The sequence below is a fragment of the Pomacea canaliculata genome, linkage group LG1 (genome assembly GCF_003073045.1).
Source record: "Pomacea canaliculata isolate SZHN2017 linkage group LG1, ASM307304v1, whole genome shotgun sequence".
In the NCBI taxonomy this organism is placed as follows: domain Eukaryota; kingdom Metazoa; phylum Mollusca; class Gastropoda; order Architaenioglossa; family Ampullariidae; genus Pomacea; species Pomacea canaliculata.
In genome coordinates, this window is record NC_037590.1 from 31385324 (window position 1) to 31402788 (window position 17465).

General features: G+C 37.4%; 1 protein-coding gene across 1 annotated transcript in view; it reads right to left on the reverse strand.

The window, feature by feature from the left end:
* The window catches only part of LOC112561002 (protein sidekick-2-like), a 28779-nt gene that overhangs the window by 3519 nt on the left and 7795 nt on the right, over positions 1-17465 (reverse strand). Inside the window, 25 exon segments of the mRNA XM_025233122.1 lie at positions 279-440; positions 1253-1390; positions 1692-1746; positions 1992-2171; positions 2544-2630; positions 2632-2660; positions 4228-4452; positions 5442-5667; positions 6683-6753; positions 6901-7004; positions 7241-7439; positions 7666-7956; positions 8150-8336; positions 8710-8825; positions 9593-9860; positions 10710-11080; positions 11374-11523; positions 11526-11564; positions 11971-12069; positions 12526-13143; positions 13590-13778; positions 14092-14232; positions 14730-15023; positions 15306-15470; positions 16260-16376. Coding sequence (XP_025088907.1) covers positions 279-440; positions 1253-1390; positions 1692-1746; positions 1992-2171; positions 2544-2630; positions 2632-2660; positions 4228-4452; positions 5442-5667; positions 6683-6753; positions 6901-7004; positions 7241-7439; positions 7666-7956; positions 8150-8336; positions 8710-8825; positions 9593-9860; positions 10710-11080; positions 11374-11523; positions 11526-11564; positions 11971-12069; positions 12526-13143; positions 13590-13778; positions 14092-14232; positions 14730-15023; positions 15306-15470; positions 16260-16376 — 4521 coding nt within the window.

Below are 17465 nucleotides of genomic sequence, written 5' to 3' on the forward strand. Positions count from 1 at the left end.
CACCACCAAACATGCTTTTCACAATGCACTTAAAGGTCCACAAGGATGTGCAACAAAAGCCCAAATATAAATCACCGCTGGGCTGCTGGCTACCCCTCTGCACATGATGCCATGAAATAAGCAAATACAGTTATGTAAAGGCTATACCCAAGAAAAATTTCCCAAAATGTGCCCCAGACATACAGCTGCCAAGTCATGTTTTGTCTTGCCTTCCAGCAAGGATACTTTGATTCCATACATGTAATATCTACCTCAGCACACTATTTTTGTGAGCTCACCTGGCTGTGGGCCTGTAGATACATTTGCTGTCCTTGCACTACCGCGGCCAACAGAGGTATTGGCAGCAATGCTGAACACATAGCGAACATTTTCTTTCAGGTCTGTCACAACAATCACTGTCTCGTTTGCACGTAGAGTTCTCTTTGGAGGCAATGGCTCAACTGTATGAGCAGAAAAAAAATAACCAATGTCATAAAATGCTAGAAACATGCCATTATTTTCTCTTTCTTAAGTGCCCTAGCAGTGGAACAAAATTAAAAACTTTTTCTGAGGTCAGTTGTTGGTTTTGTCATTTAGTTTGGATTTTTTATTGTATCTTTTATGCTTTCTTATTGTGTACCTTTACCACTTTCTTGCAAGAAATTATCTTTTTTTTCCACAAATTAAGCCTATCATAGAATGCCAATGTTGCTGACCTCTGTCTTAAATTAAGGTCCTCCTAAGAGACTCCTTACTTTTTTCATGCATTTAGTTTCTGCATTTACTTTCAGTTGCCTCAAAGACAAGAAATATGTTGCACCAGCTAAAATAGAGTTAAAGGCTAACCTAAAGCGAACACATAGTTAAGTTCAAAATTGCTAGCAAGTTAGCAGAATATGTTATCATTGTCAGTTTAATACTAATTTTTTTTTTTTTGGAACAGTACATGCAGTCTGTCCTTAATTTAGCTACTGGTACCACATAAAGCTGTAATGAAAGCCTTGATTGTATACCAAACAAGGCATCATCCAGTCAATGAGCAGATTCTTAAGACATAGGGAAATTAGGTCTCAACAGTCTACATAAGATTGAAATATTGAATCACTGCTCAGATATTGGGGAATGATATCTTTTAATGAGCTGAACCCACCCACAGTTTTAACTGATTTGGCACTCAGTTAGCCTTAAGGGAACAGACAAAATGCATGTCTCAAGTCTGATAACCAAACATGCACATTGACACCAACATACAGGCACATAATGCATTACTCACAGGGATCCTTTGGGACAGGAAAATACTCCATTTCATAAAGCAAGACAATGCCATTAGTTACAGCTGGAGGTATAAAATTGACTGTCAGCTGATGCATGGTTATGTTGGTAAACTTTATTGGTCCTGGAGGCCCTGGCACTGGAACAAAATTTAAAAATTTTAAATTTTCTCTTCTGCTCCAGTTTTAAGTTCATCACAATCTTTCTCCAAATTCACAAAAGTTAACATTTCAAACATTTGTACAATTATGGAATCCTGCATCATGGAAACATATTTCATACCAAAATTTTAATTAAACATGATTTGTAAAATTCAAAACGAATTTTTAAAATAGTCTCTTCCCTGCAGTTGTCAAAGAAATCATGAAGGAGAACACAGAAATGGGAAAACAGAGGCCGAGTTATTTGGACATTTCAGGATAAAGCAAACTGTTACAAACAATGCACACTAAATATAGACAGATCTGGCCTTGTATGCAGGAAGCCCCGACTGGACTATTACCATGATAGCGCATAAAAATTCAGATGCAAGGACCCCCTAAACCTTCCACTAACATAACAAATGTGCAAAAGAATTTTCATCTTTCCTTTGTGTTTTTTTCAGTGAAGCGCGGTGGCTTTGCCTGGGATGCCTATACAAGCTCACCTATCATGATTATTATGATCACGCTCTCTCACACACACTCGCTATGTGCACAAAATGAATATGCAGAATGATCAAAGCTATATACAATTCTTACATCCTTCAGATGTCTGCCACTTGTCAGTGGACTTTGAGGTCCATCCCCTGCCAGATTATAAGCTTGCACAGAAATCATATAGACAGTGAAAGTTTCCAAACTGTCCAGAACAGTCCGTGTTCCTGCAGAGATTTGCTGCTGCTCTACTGGGTTACCACTGGTATTTTTGAAATACAGCACCTAGGCAATCAAAGACAATCAAGCCATTAGCCACAACACTGAGCAAGCAACAACAACAACCAAAAAAAAAAAAGGCACATCACTTGAAGTTATGAGGATGAAGTTTTGACATTATTTGGTTTAATCCCAAATTAAAAATGAAGCATAAGTTCAAAATCACTCTAAAAGTTATAGAAGCAATCTAGTCAAATTGTATATAAATTATAACAAAAAATAACAAGACATAATTTTTCATCATATTCTCATTCATAAGCCTTTGGGGGTTTTTTCAGATTTTTTGTGCATTTTGGTAGGTACAGAATCATAGAAAACACAGGGACACCACAGAAGATTAAAACTTAAGCTTTTGTTACCAAGACCAAAACTGCTTACTTTGTAGCCTGATAGTGCCCCATTCCAAGAAGGAGGTGGTGGCGCTGCCCAAGTGACCTCTAAGGTAGAAGAGCTCCTGTTTATGGCCTTGCACATTGCCAGGAGCTGCACTGGGGGCTATGAATATAGGAAGGTGCTTGCCATCAAAAGGGATTGTAACATATTTATATTCATGAAAACAAATGCTTCAAAAGTCACAAACTATAATGTGTCACTACTTCTAGAATCAGCAGTTAAATGTTATAAAATATAGTTACATGAATCTGCACCTGCTCACTGCTCTTTAAATCTGTTTTAGTCTTTATGAAAATATGGTAAATTTTAACTGCTTGCCTATTTTATATTGCTTTATATTTTCATAAAAGCGCTTTTAATAACAGCTTGTTGTCTGTTACTAATGTATAGCAAAATATGTTAAGAAACAAACTACTAGTCTATGAATTTTACAGCACCAGGCAGGTTGGTTCAAAGGGACAAAAGCTGTGTAAGCCAAAGCACAAGGGTTGAGCAGTGTTCACCACAAAAGGTCATAACAGAATGCAGTGCACTCCAGCAAATGATTACCACAAATTTCACAATAACTGTTAGCTAAATCACAAAGCTGCAGACGTTCACAGCATCTAACTGTTAGCTGAACACTGATTTTACTGCCACAGATTTAGAATGCAACATAACATTGGTGTTGTGTGCCCAGATGACTAATATCTGCTGTATGCAATGTTTAATAACTGCCTCTCGGTTGCATGATGGCAAGTCGTATTAGTCCATCTTCAATAAAACATGTACTTAACTGATACAAAAGGTCTGTCACAGGACACAGATGTCATTCCTCCTTAAGTGAGGGCTCTAACACCTCCCTCTCCTATGACTACAAAGACACAGGACTATATCCCTCGTTTTTATCCTAGCCACTATCAGCCAACAGTTAAGGACGGTTTCACTGGGTTTTTTTTTTTAAATAATGTGCATTTTTGATGAGCAATGCAAATAAGTAACAACATTTCATCAGGATTTAACTTGCACAGTTTTGATCTCTGCTTCATCCACTTCATGATTTTGAGGTTATAGAATGTGTGTCTTTTTCCTAAACACAGTTGCCAGCAATTCCTACAAGGTGAAAAATATAAGTAAGGAGTTCCATAGTTTAGTGGCCCTAAAGGCAATGAAAGTTATTCACTGCATGCCACTGTCTAGAGTGGAAAGTTCAGCCCAACTCTTGGTGGTTTTCATTATAATGGCTAAATCAGAGACAATAATAAAATATGCTCTCTTACAGTTAAAAAAGTGTGGTGTGTATTTTAAATGGATATGTGTCTGTTCGTATCTGCATATGTACATGCAAACACCTTCACCAGCAAGTGGTTGGGAGAATATGAACTGAAATTTACAAACAGTTCCCAAAATGTTTGATGAAATATCAACATATGTACTATTCTGCCCATTTATTTGTCCCAAGATTTTTATCACTTACTGCAACAGATCATAGTGATATGCTCTTTCTGCTGAGTTACACGTTCCCGCTTTGCGGACTGACCTCGTCTGCTATCAGGAGGGAGTCCATGTCCCGCTTTCTGGCTTTTCTTTAATTTTATTACTTTTGCCCCCGAAACGTCTGGTCACCTTAAATTTAGGGAAAAAAATCTACTAAAATCATCCTGTTCCCTGGCATGGTCAATACACTCACCAGCTTCCCCAACATAGATTGTGGCAGGCTTGCTGGGAGGCCCAGGCCCTATACGGTTAGTGGCCAGCACCTGTACTTCATATGTCTGAGAGATGACCAAGTTGCCAATAACCTTGCTGTTGGTGTCAAATGGTACTACCTCCTCCTGGTAGTCCTGCTGCTGCATCTGCTTGAACTGCACCACGTAACTCAACAGCGCCCATTCCAAGTGTCTTGCAGGGGTTGCTGTCAGTGCAAGGAAAGGAGACTAGAATTGTGAAACTTTGTTGTTTATCAAGCCGCCAAGCTGCAAACACTTTGGCACAACTGATGAAAATAAGATCTTACGGTTTACCCTTGCTCATGATCTTTGTGATAAGTTGCTGTTTGGGTTTTTATATTCTTTTTGTGTTAGGGAAAGAGCTAGATTTCATAGCTCTCTAGTAACATACTTCATTATTACAAGTGTCGGTAATTTTTAACTTTGGTTTTTTTCTAAATCTCCACTGATTTTTTTGGATGAAAGTTTTTTCTCATGAAAATGACTTCTGCACAGGGACCTTACCTCAAACATGAAAGATTCTTTTTGATTTGAGTTAAAACTGATTCTGGGTGGTTAATGTATTATCTTTCATGCAAGGTATTCAAGCAGATATTTTTTTTTTACATCCAAACTTAAAGGTGAGAACATTTTAGTGATTCATTCAAGTACTTCAAAACAACCTTTTGTTGACATGCAACCTACAAGCACAGGCCAACTACAGTAATCACAACAACAGATTTAAAAAAAAAAGCTATACCTGTTACGTGCATATATCTCTCTTACATTTTCAAAGAAGTAACATGACACAAATAAAATGCAGAGCATATACGTCACCAACCTTAAAACTTAAGAATTACAAGATTACATAGTTCAGTGAATTTAACTGCTCTACGGAAAGTATATGCTTTTAGCAAAGAGCTAGTCTCAGCTTTAAGCAATAAGCATTTTCATAAAAGGAATATTTATAAACTGCATGTACACAATTATTTAACACAGGAAGACATTTTAACTATATCATCATTGCAAAATCAATTTGCTGACTGAGCAAAAACGTATCTTGGAATAATCCTACATAGAAAACAGTTAAAACAGATTTAAAAGAACCGACATCAAAGAAACCAAAATATGTAAAAAGCAGAACATCTATGCACACACCCAAGTACAGCTAACAACACCCATTTCTAACAAGTACCAATCTCCATGGAGACAAAAGCTGGCAAACTCCAAGGACCTCCTCCAAGAAAATTGTATGCTTGGACCATAATCTCATAAAAATTACTTGGAGACAGTCCATTTGTAATCAGCTTCTCATGGCCTGAGTCAATGAAAAGGTATTCCCAGTTGTTGGTTTCCTCTACTCTGAAGCGCAGGCGGTAACCTACAATTACATCACTGTTCCATGTGGAAGAGGGAGGTGGCTTAAAGACAAATCACCAAGTCAAACAGGTCAAGGACACAAAACCTCCTGAATTTCAAAATATTTAACCTATGGCTAAAGGACTTTTACATTTTTTCTTCCTCCCTTCTCCTCTTTATCCACTTTTCTATTAACATTTTTTTGCTTTTGTCTGTATGTTGCTTTCAAACACAATGTCTGGGAAATGTAATTTCTTGATCTAATTTTCAATATTCTGTTCTAGTTTCACCATTCTGAATTGGAGAGTGGCTATTTGAACATGACATTCAAACTATTCTGTACAAGACATTATCTCCTGCTGCTCTTTTTGAGAACTTTGGGTATGGTACTTTTCATTTCCAGACTTTATCACTTACCTGTGCAAGATAAACTGGTAGTCTGCCTCTGAGGAATGATCAGGAATTTAATCCAATATATATATAGGAATTCTTAAAATCTTTAGTTCAAAGTATGCAAGCTCCTGGTAATCATGCCCAGTTGTGGAAGCTTTTTATTCTTGCAACAATTCAGGGAAGCCATAAGAAGGTAAGCTTCTTCCTCCACAATCAGCTTACACAAATCACTATACAAACTTTTCCGGCTTCTCTTGCAGCAGTTCACCGACTATAAGGTCATTTTAAAGATTAACCCAAATTCTAAATTATTTTCAAATGAGTAGGCTTAGTTCATGAAATGATACAGGACTAACGGTGAAACCTAGCAACACGCAATCCAAGCATTTGAAGCAATGCAGATCTCATTGGGTTTTGGAATGAGGTAAAGACTGCATTCAGTGATGTCAGAAGTTTGAATTTTTGTTTGATGTAAATTTATAAAAAGTTCAGTAACACCCAGAAACACCTGTTTCTGAAACAAACATAATCTCAGTTTGACATAAGTTTGTGTGCAGTGTTTGAAAGTATTCAGGTTAATACACAAGCCTGAGATTTATTTGTTTTCTGCAAGAGTCTTCTATTTCAGAGATCCTTTCAGAACAGTTAAAATTAAATAAGTAAATAAAAAGAAAAGAAACCCACCTCCCATGAGGCTTGTATAGTTGTCTGGTCAAGAGGAATGACATTCAGATTCTGGGGTGCTCCATCTGGTTCTAGATAAAAGAACATTTTCCTTCACAAGTATTTTTTTGGATAAGGATGCATAATACCAAATTTATTCACTCCGTGCCACAAAGTAAATCTTTATGTAACAAAAACTATGAATCTGAAATGAGGACACACAGAGAACAACTACTCACTGTCTGGGGAGGTTTGAATCTCAGATGAGGGTTCACTATAATCACTGGTACCAATATCATTGGTAGCTGCCACACAGAACTGGTACCAAGTGTTTGGACGCAACCTATAAAAATACAAGGCACAATTTACCAGCTGTTTCCATGGTAATGTCTACTTCTGACAGAAGCCACTTAATGTGACTAGATACTTGAATCTGCTTCAGGAAAAACTCTCAAAGGAATAAATGGTTGCTGTTATAGTAAAATATCTTTCAAATGTGTGCTCCAAATCTGCAAAATCATTTTCCCTTATTGTTACAATGAATGAAGAAGTGAAAAGAAAAAGGTTACTAAAGCTTACCCAGTTACAGTATACGATGATGCTGAAGGAGGAATGCCATCTGGAAATACAGTCCAGGCACCACCCCGCATTTTGTATTGGATGGTGTAGTTTCTTATGGGGCCATAGTTGTCAGGACCTGAATGCCAAGCAATGGTTATGCTACGAGCCTGGACTTGAAGGTTTCCCACTGTTGGTTTGCTTGGTTGATCAGGCCGATCTGGAAAAATATCCTTTATTTTGTTTTTAAAACAAACTTTCAATGCCCATGAACACTCCTAAACATTTTTCTAAAATGAGTTCTGAATTGTTCCTGATGTTCTCAGCATGAAAACTTCAATACATAAACATTATTTGTGCATTACACAGCCTTGAATTTCATCCCTTCAGCAATGTTGTCTGTAATATTTAAATATGACCAAACCTTAAAATACGATAAAAATTACCTCTGTTTAGCATGGTCAAAACTTCCACACTGGCCGGTGTGCCCCATCCTTTTTGAGTTTTAGCAGTTACTGAAAAAACATAGACGACCTCTCGCTCCAGGTTGTCCACACCATACTCTCTGTAGTTTGGCTCAACAAGCACCTCATTTTCATCTGTGGTTGCTCTTTGTTTTCGGTAGGAGACTTTATACTGAGTGATGATGCCATTTGGTTCTTTGGGTGGGTTCCACACAACTACAGCTGAGGTGTATGTCACATTTGGGAAGTAGATTATAATGGGGGGACCAGGCACTGCAGAAGAAAAGTTTTGTTGATTCTCACAGAGATATCAGGTATTCTAAATATGACACAAAACAGTGAGAGAAGAAGACCCACGATCATTTCATTCATGTATGGAGACAAATATGCAACATGTAAAACGGAGCTACAGTTACGCACTGATATCAACGGGGAATAAATTCACAATAGCATATTTAGAACTTACCATCTTCATCAGTTCTCCCAGAAACTGGTGAACTGAGTACACCATCACCCATGCGAGTATAAGCTAAGATCTGCATGTTATACCACACAAACTTTCGCAAGCCCCCAAGGGTTACATTATATGTGTCTTTCCCATCCACATCCTGGAAAAGTGGATCAGTATTACTGTCTCGTGCCTTGTAGAACACCTGAAAGAAAGAGGAAACCAATAACTTTTGACCCTGCTAGCATCTGACTGTGCAAAAGTTCACTGTGTAGAAGTCAGATACAGCTGTCTTACAAGGGAAATACAATAAGATCACCATCAACTGTAATGAGGATTTCCCTGAAATTAAACTTCATCATCTGCTTTAGAATAAAATCTTTTTTCCCTTTGTAAAACACTTAGCAAATTAAAAAATGTATTCTCATGAAATACACAAATATATAATGAGTACACAAAAATAAATAACCGCAAATGTGTCTTACATGATTTATTGTTTTAATTAGGAAGGTACTCTCAATTTTCAAACAGGTGAGTGTTTAACAGTTTACATTCTGTATCAACAATATTATACCAACCTTGTATCCCAGAATCTGTCCATTCTGCTCAAGGCGTGGAACAGAATTCCAAGACACCAATATCTGTGTTGTGGAAACAGTCAATGCTTTCAGGTCACTTGGACTGGCGCTGGGTGCTGAATAAATAAAGACAAATTCATACCATTAGCAAAGTAAGCGAGTACTAGCTAGTGACCAAAAAAAATCCTACAGAAAAATACATTATCACCATTCCTGTTTAAAAGGTCTAATGGGGTGCAATTTGTTTTAATAACGGGGTAATAGGCAATGCAAGATTATTTACCAAAATCTAGGTTAATACCCTTATGATACATGCATACAAAAATCCACAAAAAAAAAAGAGGTCAACACAACAGACACCAGGACTATACATAAATGCTTATGTGGTCATATGTTAATTAGGAGGTATCTGTTGACAAACATGTCATGATTTTTACTTCTTTCTGTGGAAAGTGATGTTTTAAGTATGTATCTAAACAAAAACAAAACAAAAAAAAGAACAGAGAATGGTCAAGCTGCATGCACTGGGTAGCTATTAATTACATTTTCAATGTATTATATTCCATTCAAGGTCTAAACATCATTTACAAAGGTAGACCTGCACAATTATTTGACCAGGCTTTTAGAAATAAAAACCGACATTAAGCAGCACAATTATCTTTGTTACTATTTTGTGATCTTGCTCAGCGCAAGGAGTCTACCTTTGGCTGCGATACTGTGTTTTATAAATTCCCAATTATTATTATTAATTATATGCTGTATCAGAAAAAGCTACCATATACTGATGACCATCTGACATAGGTGGTTACAATTTTTCTATCCTAAAAGGGGAAAAGAAACTTCATTTTTTTATCAGCAGAATTTTTTTTTCAAACAAGCTCACTTGATTCCCTTGTGCGTGCAGTGGTGGTGGGAGAGAATGGACTGACTCCAACATCATTGTAGGAGTTCATGCGAATTTGATAGTCCATCCACTCTTGCAGCTGAACAAGATTGTAGGAGTCTATGTTAATTCCATTAGCCAGCTCTACCGTCGTCCATTTTGACTCCTGTACCAGAGCTACACCAGCATCCTCTTTTTCTGTGCTCCATATCCTATAGTCAATTTTGTAGCCACGAGGTACACCATTCCAATCCTGACTAGATATAGGCTGCAGACACACACATGTATGTAAAATGTGAAGAAAAAGAGAAAAACCAAGCAAACAAATCCACAAAACAAAACAAATTTCAAGGGGATTGAAGGTATATATTATCATATCTGTGTGTGTGTGCATGTATTTATCATAAACCTGGTTAATGATGGCAAGGTCTGAGTTAGTTCTATGCTTTTGACAGGGTTTTAGGTTATAGTAATATAGGCTTGGGTTTGGACTGATAGGGTTAGGGATGGTGTTAAGGGTTGGAGGATACTGGGTATCAAAAGTATAAGCTCTACACTATTTTGCTGAGACTTTATTGGGTGGGTCGGGGGTAAGTTATAAAATTGACATATTAATATTTTTGTAGGGAAAAGGAGATGTCCAAAACCTAGGACTGTCCCCAGTTTGCATGCTTAATCATTTACATTTGTCTGTAGATGTCTACATTGTCTGTAGATGAACAAAAATTCTAGCAAGAGAAAGTGGGTTCTGGGTAGACTGAATATTTGTTTTCGCAACTTGTAATACATAATAGGAACATGAGTGATGAATGTCTAACACTAATAATGATAGCCCATCAAGGATTGCAATGAGCTGCCATGGAAAGCTAGCAACAATATAACAGTGATGCATATGCTAATAAGTGAAAATGAAAAAGCAATCACACATATATTTTGCCATTTCCTTCATTATTATTGCTTTTCTTTCCTAAATGAAAATTCACATCAGAATAAAGGTTACTGCATAATTCATGCTTCAGCTCATCTACAAACTACCACAAGTCACCTTCTATATCATCATAAGAATATTACTCATTATCATCACTCGCCAGCCACTTGTCCTCTAAAAACTACTCACCGTCCAGCTTATTCTAAATCCAGTAGAATTGATTGCTCGCACAGTCACATTGCCAGGAGGCACTGCAGGAGCTGCTTGCAAAGTTTCAAACCTTTGTGAAGGCTGGCTTGGGTCACTGCGACCCACAATGTTTTCTGCAATAACTTTCAGCTGATAGCCTGTATATGGTTTTAAGTTCTGTACCCAGATCTCATTTGCTGTTGGGTTTGAAACTGAATATATTTCAGTGTATGTGGTGGCTTCTCCCTCTTTAGCCAAGACAATCCACTTTGTAATGGATGTCTTCCCATCGTAACCAGGGAAAAACTGAAGAAGTACTGTCCTGGCTCCAATATTGGAAAATGCCAGGTTATATGGAGGACCAGGCAGCTCTGGGTAAATAAAAACAAAAATAAAGAATATGATCAGCTGCAAAAGGACCATAAGACTTTTGTAAGCCATACTAGTCTTCAATTAAGCTCACACTAAAAGATCCTGAATTCACATTGTCACTTTGCCTTTGCTATCACAAGGCAGAATGAACCTGAACTGATATTTGCAGTTTAAATGAGACAAAGCGTTACACTTAACACTTTATGCAATCCAAATATTTTAACTCTTTATTTTTTGTGACTAAAATGTTGCCACATCTCTTCTGATGATAAAGTAGGCAATAAAAGATAACCTGGAGGGACTCCTGACTGAATATCTGCAGAGACCCAAGCACCTATGCCTTTGCGAGTTTTGGCTGCCACATAGATGGTATAGTTTGTTACTGGCGATAGGTTTGACACTGTGTAGTATGTCAGCATGGAAGGCAGATCTACTGTCTGCCGTGATTCATTTTGATTCTTTTTACCCACTCGACAACATAGCCTGAAACATAAGATCACAATGACACCTGGCATATGACTTACATAACTGGCATTTGTTTTAATTTCAAAAACAAATCTTTCCCGAGTGTGCTTAGTCTAGAGCAGACCTGGGCAAACGCCGGCCCGCGGGCCGGATCCGGCCCGCCTCCTGTCTCTGACCGGCCTGCCCGCTGGCCGCCCACCAGTAAATATACTATATATACAGTATTGGGTAAAACTGAGTTAACTATATTAGTCCGGCCCTCTAGAACCATCCCAGTTTCTCATCCGGCCCTCTAGAACCATTCCAGTTTCTCATCCGGCCCCTTGGGAAAATTAATTGCCCACCCTTGGTCTAGAGCTTACTACAAGTAAAAATGTAAACCCACCTTCCAATACTTTATCTCAATAAATTAAATTTACTGTACCTTGGAGGATCCCATTGACTTCACGTGGTGGTGACCAGTTGACACGACAGCTTCGATCCTGGATTTGATCAAATTTGAGATCATTTACAGATCCAGGTACTGAAATAGAAAAATAACCCATTATCAAATTATCCTTTTTTATCATTTTATCAGAAGTTAATCTTATCTACAACATGATAAAATAGCATGGATAGTATTCCCTACCTATCAAGATGTAACATTCAGAAAACATTGAAAAATTCTTGGGATTACTTTCACTTACAATATACAGTAAATGCAGCATGAAAAAGTTAAATATGGAAATCTTTAGACCACATTCTAACTACAACTGAGCTTTTTGTTTGAAAAAAAAAACTGAACAAAAGAAAACAAAAAATTAAAACAACTACACTAATAAAGTTACAGAAATAATGTCAGTACTAATAATGTCAAAAATAAAGAAACAGAAAGTTCTGAATAGGTAAAAATATAATTTTCTAATCATAGTCATGTAATCTACTATTGAAATAGCACTGTGGTAAGTTAAAGAGTAATTTGTCAAAAACAAACATTCACCATCTTCATCCGTTTGCTGTGCAACTGGTGAACTGAAGGGACCAAGACCAGGTGATGTACGACAGGCGATGGTGAAGTTGTACCATTTAAATTTGGCCAAATTTCCTACATAGTACTCTTGACGACCCTCCAAATTCTCTGAATGTGAGGGCACAAAATCACTGCGCACCAGCACTTCATTCTGCCACAGCTGAACCATGTACCCTAAGTTGTTCCCATAGATCTCCCCGGGGTAAGGTGGATCCCACTGCAGTTTAATGGTCGTGGAGTTTACCGTTTGTGGCACAACATTTGAAGGAGCAGCTGTGGGGCGACCCTCACGAGTCCACACCAGGAAAGGGTTGCTCATAACACCAACTCCTTCCTCATTATAAGCTGCAATTCTGACAGCATACTCTTTGAAGGGCACAAGAGATCCTATAACAGCCGTGTGCACATTAGCACCTTCCACCTTCTTTTCTGACATTGGAATGCTGGGTAGATTTTGTACTTTATAGTACAGAACATAGCCCTGAAGGTTGCCGTTCCATGAGCTCTCCACTGGTGTCTCCCAGGTAGCTTCTATTTCTTGATCACCCCCTTGCTTGCAGAAGAAGTTACGAGGTGGTTCACTTGGAGCTGCAATAATTTCCCCATTACACTTCAGATAACTATAATGATTTATCAGTCTTAGATAAGAAACAACAATCTCATTAAGAATATTTAATAGGAAATGCAAGAAGACAGAACAAGCATCTGGTTATCAAGTCTCAAAAGTGGGGTTCCCCCCACCCCACCTCTTCTCTGCCATTTTTGTGTTTACCAGCTAGTCTACTAGTGATAATAAGAATCAAGTTTATTTAGTTTTAAATGTCATTTCTTTGTCAGCAAAGCAGTTGCTGAATCATAAACAATTATAACTTATCTGTAAAGAATGTATCTGCTAAACATGACAAATTAATCACAAAAAAGATTATCTAATTGTTAAAAGTTAATTAATAATTCAGTGCAAGAGTAAAAGGTCCAGGTGTCACACATTTAACAGTAGACTGAGTAATAGATTCTATATTGGTGCATTAACTTACGCTGAGCAGGCATCTTGATGGCTGGGTTTGGCATGGGCTGACTAGCATTTCCCTCTCCCACCTCATTCACAGCAGAAATGCGGAAGCGATAGTAGCGTGAGGGAAGAAGGTTGTTCACAGCATAGGATGTGTAGGCTGGGTTGATATTGTCAGGATAGACATCCCAGGCCACATCAACATTGTTTCCATCTAAAGAGCAAAATGTCTTTGTAAATAATTATTACATATTTTCTGGATAAATTTTAACATCCTGGACATCTAAGTATATTTCTCAAGAAAAGTGGACAAAAATCAACTGAAAGGGCATGTATGTGCATATGTATCTTTTCCCAAGTTTTAAGGACACTACTTGCCTATCAACTTAAGATTTCAAAGTTTAAAATATACTAATATGACTAAAAGAACACAAACAAAAAATTTTTTTAACACATTCAGCACATTTTCCATGAAATCATCTAATCTCTTCATGAATAAAGGACCACTTGCTATTGCCAATACTCACTTGGGTTTTCCTGCCTATATGTGATGATGTACTTGCGAAGTGCACTATTACCATTGAATGCTGGAGTCCATGTGATCACAACACTGTTATTTAGCAATGGGTTCAATGCTACTGTCATTATCGAAGGTGGACGAGGCAGCTCTGCATTGAATATGTAAGCAGTAAAGCTGTAGTTAAAGTAATGGCTAACATTAAAAGGTAGTATAAGAAATAAAACAGAAACATGAGGATTCTACAATTATCAGGAAAATGTCAATAGTATCTGCTATTGATAACGTATCTGCTATGTTTCATATTGATGCAATTCCGTGGTTTCTGTCAGCAACTCTACAGGTGATAAAAAAATAACACCAAACATATAGCAAGACTATGCTCAAAGAGTCATCAGCACAAGACTGTAGGGCACAACCGTTCTCCATATTCTACTGGTGAAGAGCACACCTTCAGAACAGCAGTTTAAGAGCATTAGCATTTCTTTACCTCCGAGTCACAAAAGATTGCAGCAAAAGAGGAAGCAACTCTTTCTTATATTATCAATGTCCTTTGAAAAGGCTGGACTGACATCCTTTCGTGCATGTTTATGAGATACCTAGCAACAGAAGGGACACCAGCTAAAAATAATTTGATAGCATTCTTACCTATAACGTTCAGAGAAGCTGTGCGACTATCGTTTCCTCCTGCAGATATGACATGGCACCTGTATTTCCCAATGTCTTGGGCCGACACACCAGATATGATCAGGCTGCCTATCTCACTGATGAAATACCGATTAGAATTGTTAATCTGTCTCTCTACAAAATCAGGACTCTTGTAAAAGAACCACTCCCAGACTGGCAATGTGTTCTCATCACGAATGATCCCACACTCAAATGTGACTTGCGTGCTTATGATCACAGTCTGGTTCTGAGGTGGGCGAACAATATTTGTCTTGGCTGCAAACAATTAAAAACAAAAGAGACTAAAATATTTTAACTGAGTCTTTGAAAATATAAAAAAGAAAAAAAACATAAGAGATTAATTTTGCAGCAAAGTTATTACAATGCTACGATTATCTCTAACAAATCCAAAAACACAATATCACTAACATTGGTGTAGGTCATGAAAGATGCTATCTCTATTTATTAATACGACTTTTATATTCCAAATTAAATAAATATTTTTTACAAATTAAAAAACTTTAAATATTAAAAACTTAATAATCTTGCAACACTCACTAATAACCAGCAAGTAGGCTTGTGCTGACTGTGTGCCTTTAATGTTAGTGGCATTGCACCTGTAAGCCCCTGAATCGCTCTTTATGACAGTCGCAATGGACAGACTGTCTGGAAATCGCTGGTATCGGCCACCAAACACCACAGGTTCCTCATTTGTACCTGTCACTGACATACATTTACACCAGTGATCATGTGACTATTTATCAAAGGCACGTAAACTGTAATTTGCAAATGCAAACACAAGTGCAGTAAACTTCCTCATTAAGTCCTTTCATATTGCAATCAACTCTAAGATATGACCCCAACATTTTTCATTTACATATTTTGTTATATGAAAGTCATTTCTAATACAACTACCTCCCAACTTATAGTTTGTGCTCTGAATTTCTTTGCAACAAACACATGTTAAAAAGAATTAACATTAACATTAAAATAGACTGCTTCTAGCCAACTGTTTGTTCTACTAGATTAAATACATCTTGAAAGAAACTTCTTGTTCCTTGGTCACCGGTCATTTTGAGCCAGAACAATATCAACCATTCATTAAGTCTAATCGACTAAGTCATGATAATATCGTCCCACATAAAACATTGTCTCAGGCCCAAAGACAAACCAATTCCTGATGACACAAGAAGCTATTAACATCAAATATTTCCAACAGAGCCATGCATTGTTCGAACACATTCAGCCACTAACTAAACACAAATGGCCATTTGCAATAAATATTCAGAGAACAAACCTCACAATGCCACAAAAACACTATTTTCTCTATAATCATTTTTTTTAAGCGTTGTTATCATTTATTCTTTAGTTTAGATGTTCACATTAAATTTAAATGCACTTTCAGTTAACATCAAACAGGTGTCACTGCTCAGGAAAACCTAGGCCTATGTTGACTCAAGTAAACATGGAGTTAGTTCATACAAAGATAAACATCTAGAATGCTAGACAAACCTTTAGTCCATGTAATGTTGGGTGCTGGAGCTCCTGTCACCTGGCAGTAAAACCTAGCATCAGATGACTCCACTTTTGTCAGGTTTTCTGGTGCTTTTGTGATCTGAGGTGGTGCGCCTGTTAGAACATAATGATACTTTATCATATCCATTCCCTAGTTACCGTATAAGACACAACCTACAAAATCAAAACATTATCAAGTTATTATTTAAGGAAATCAAAAAAGCAATATTATTCAATGTCACAGACACAAAAACATATAGCACAACTAGTCTGTAAAATCAAGCAATGTTTTCCACACACACACACACACACACAAAAATAAATGTATCATTTCTCTATATACAGTAATACCTCGGTTCTCGAACGCCTTGACTTTCGACCAAATCGGTATTCGACCAGGAAATTCGAGAAAATTTTGTCTTGGAATCCGAACAAATATTTGGAACTTGAACATCGGAACGTCCGAGATGAGCCGAGTTGAGCCGAATGGCGTTCATTGGGCCCAGCGCGCCTTGCTGGCGTCATCAGTGTGAGTGCAGAGAGAGAGAGTCACGTTTTTGTGGAGAGAGTCATGAAATGTGTGCAAAATGGGCAGAAATCGCAAATTTTGTTGAACAACATCACCCTGATAAAGTGGTAGCAAATAGAGCAGTTAACATTTTTAATGACAATGTTATGTCCACTTTCCGCAACATTTTGCAAAGGAGAAAAAAACAGCAAACAATTGACAAATTCTTCCGTAAAGAAATCAGACAAGCAACTGCAGAGCAAGATTCTGATTCTCCTCAGCAAAAGATACAGAGAACAGAAACCCCAAGAACAGTTACCCTCTGTTTTTATTGAAGAGGACTCCCTTCAAAACATAACCATCCCCTTCCCTCCTCCCTCCACATTCATTCCCTCCTGCCATAAAGTTTGGTACAGGTACAGTAAATGAAACACAATTTACTGTACTGTACAGTACATTTTATTTTTTTTTTTTTTTTTTTTGTTTTAATAAATACACTTTTATTTCTTATTTCTTGTTGAGACTCGTGTTTTTCTACATATTATATACAAATTAGGCCAGTAAATAGGCATTTTCTGGGGCTTGGAACGAATTAATCCAGTTTCCATTATTTCCTATGAGTTTCATTGCTTCGGTTCTCGAACAATTTGGTTCTCGACCGTCCTCCCGGAACGAATTATGTTCGAGAACCGAAG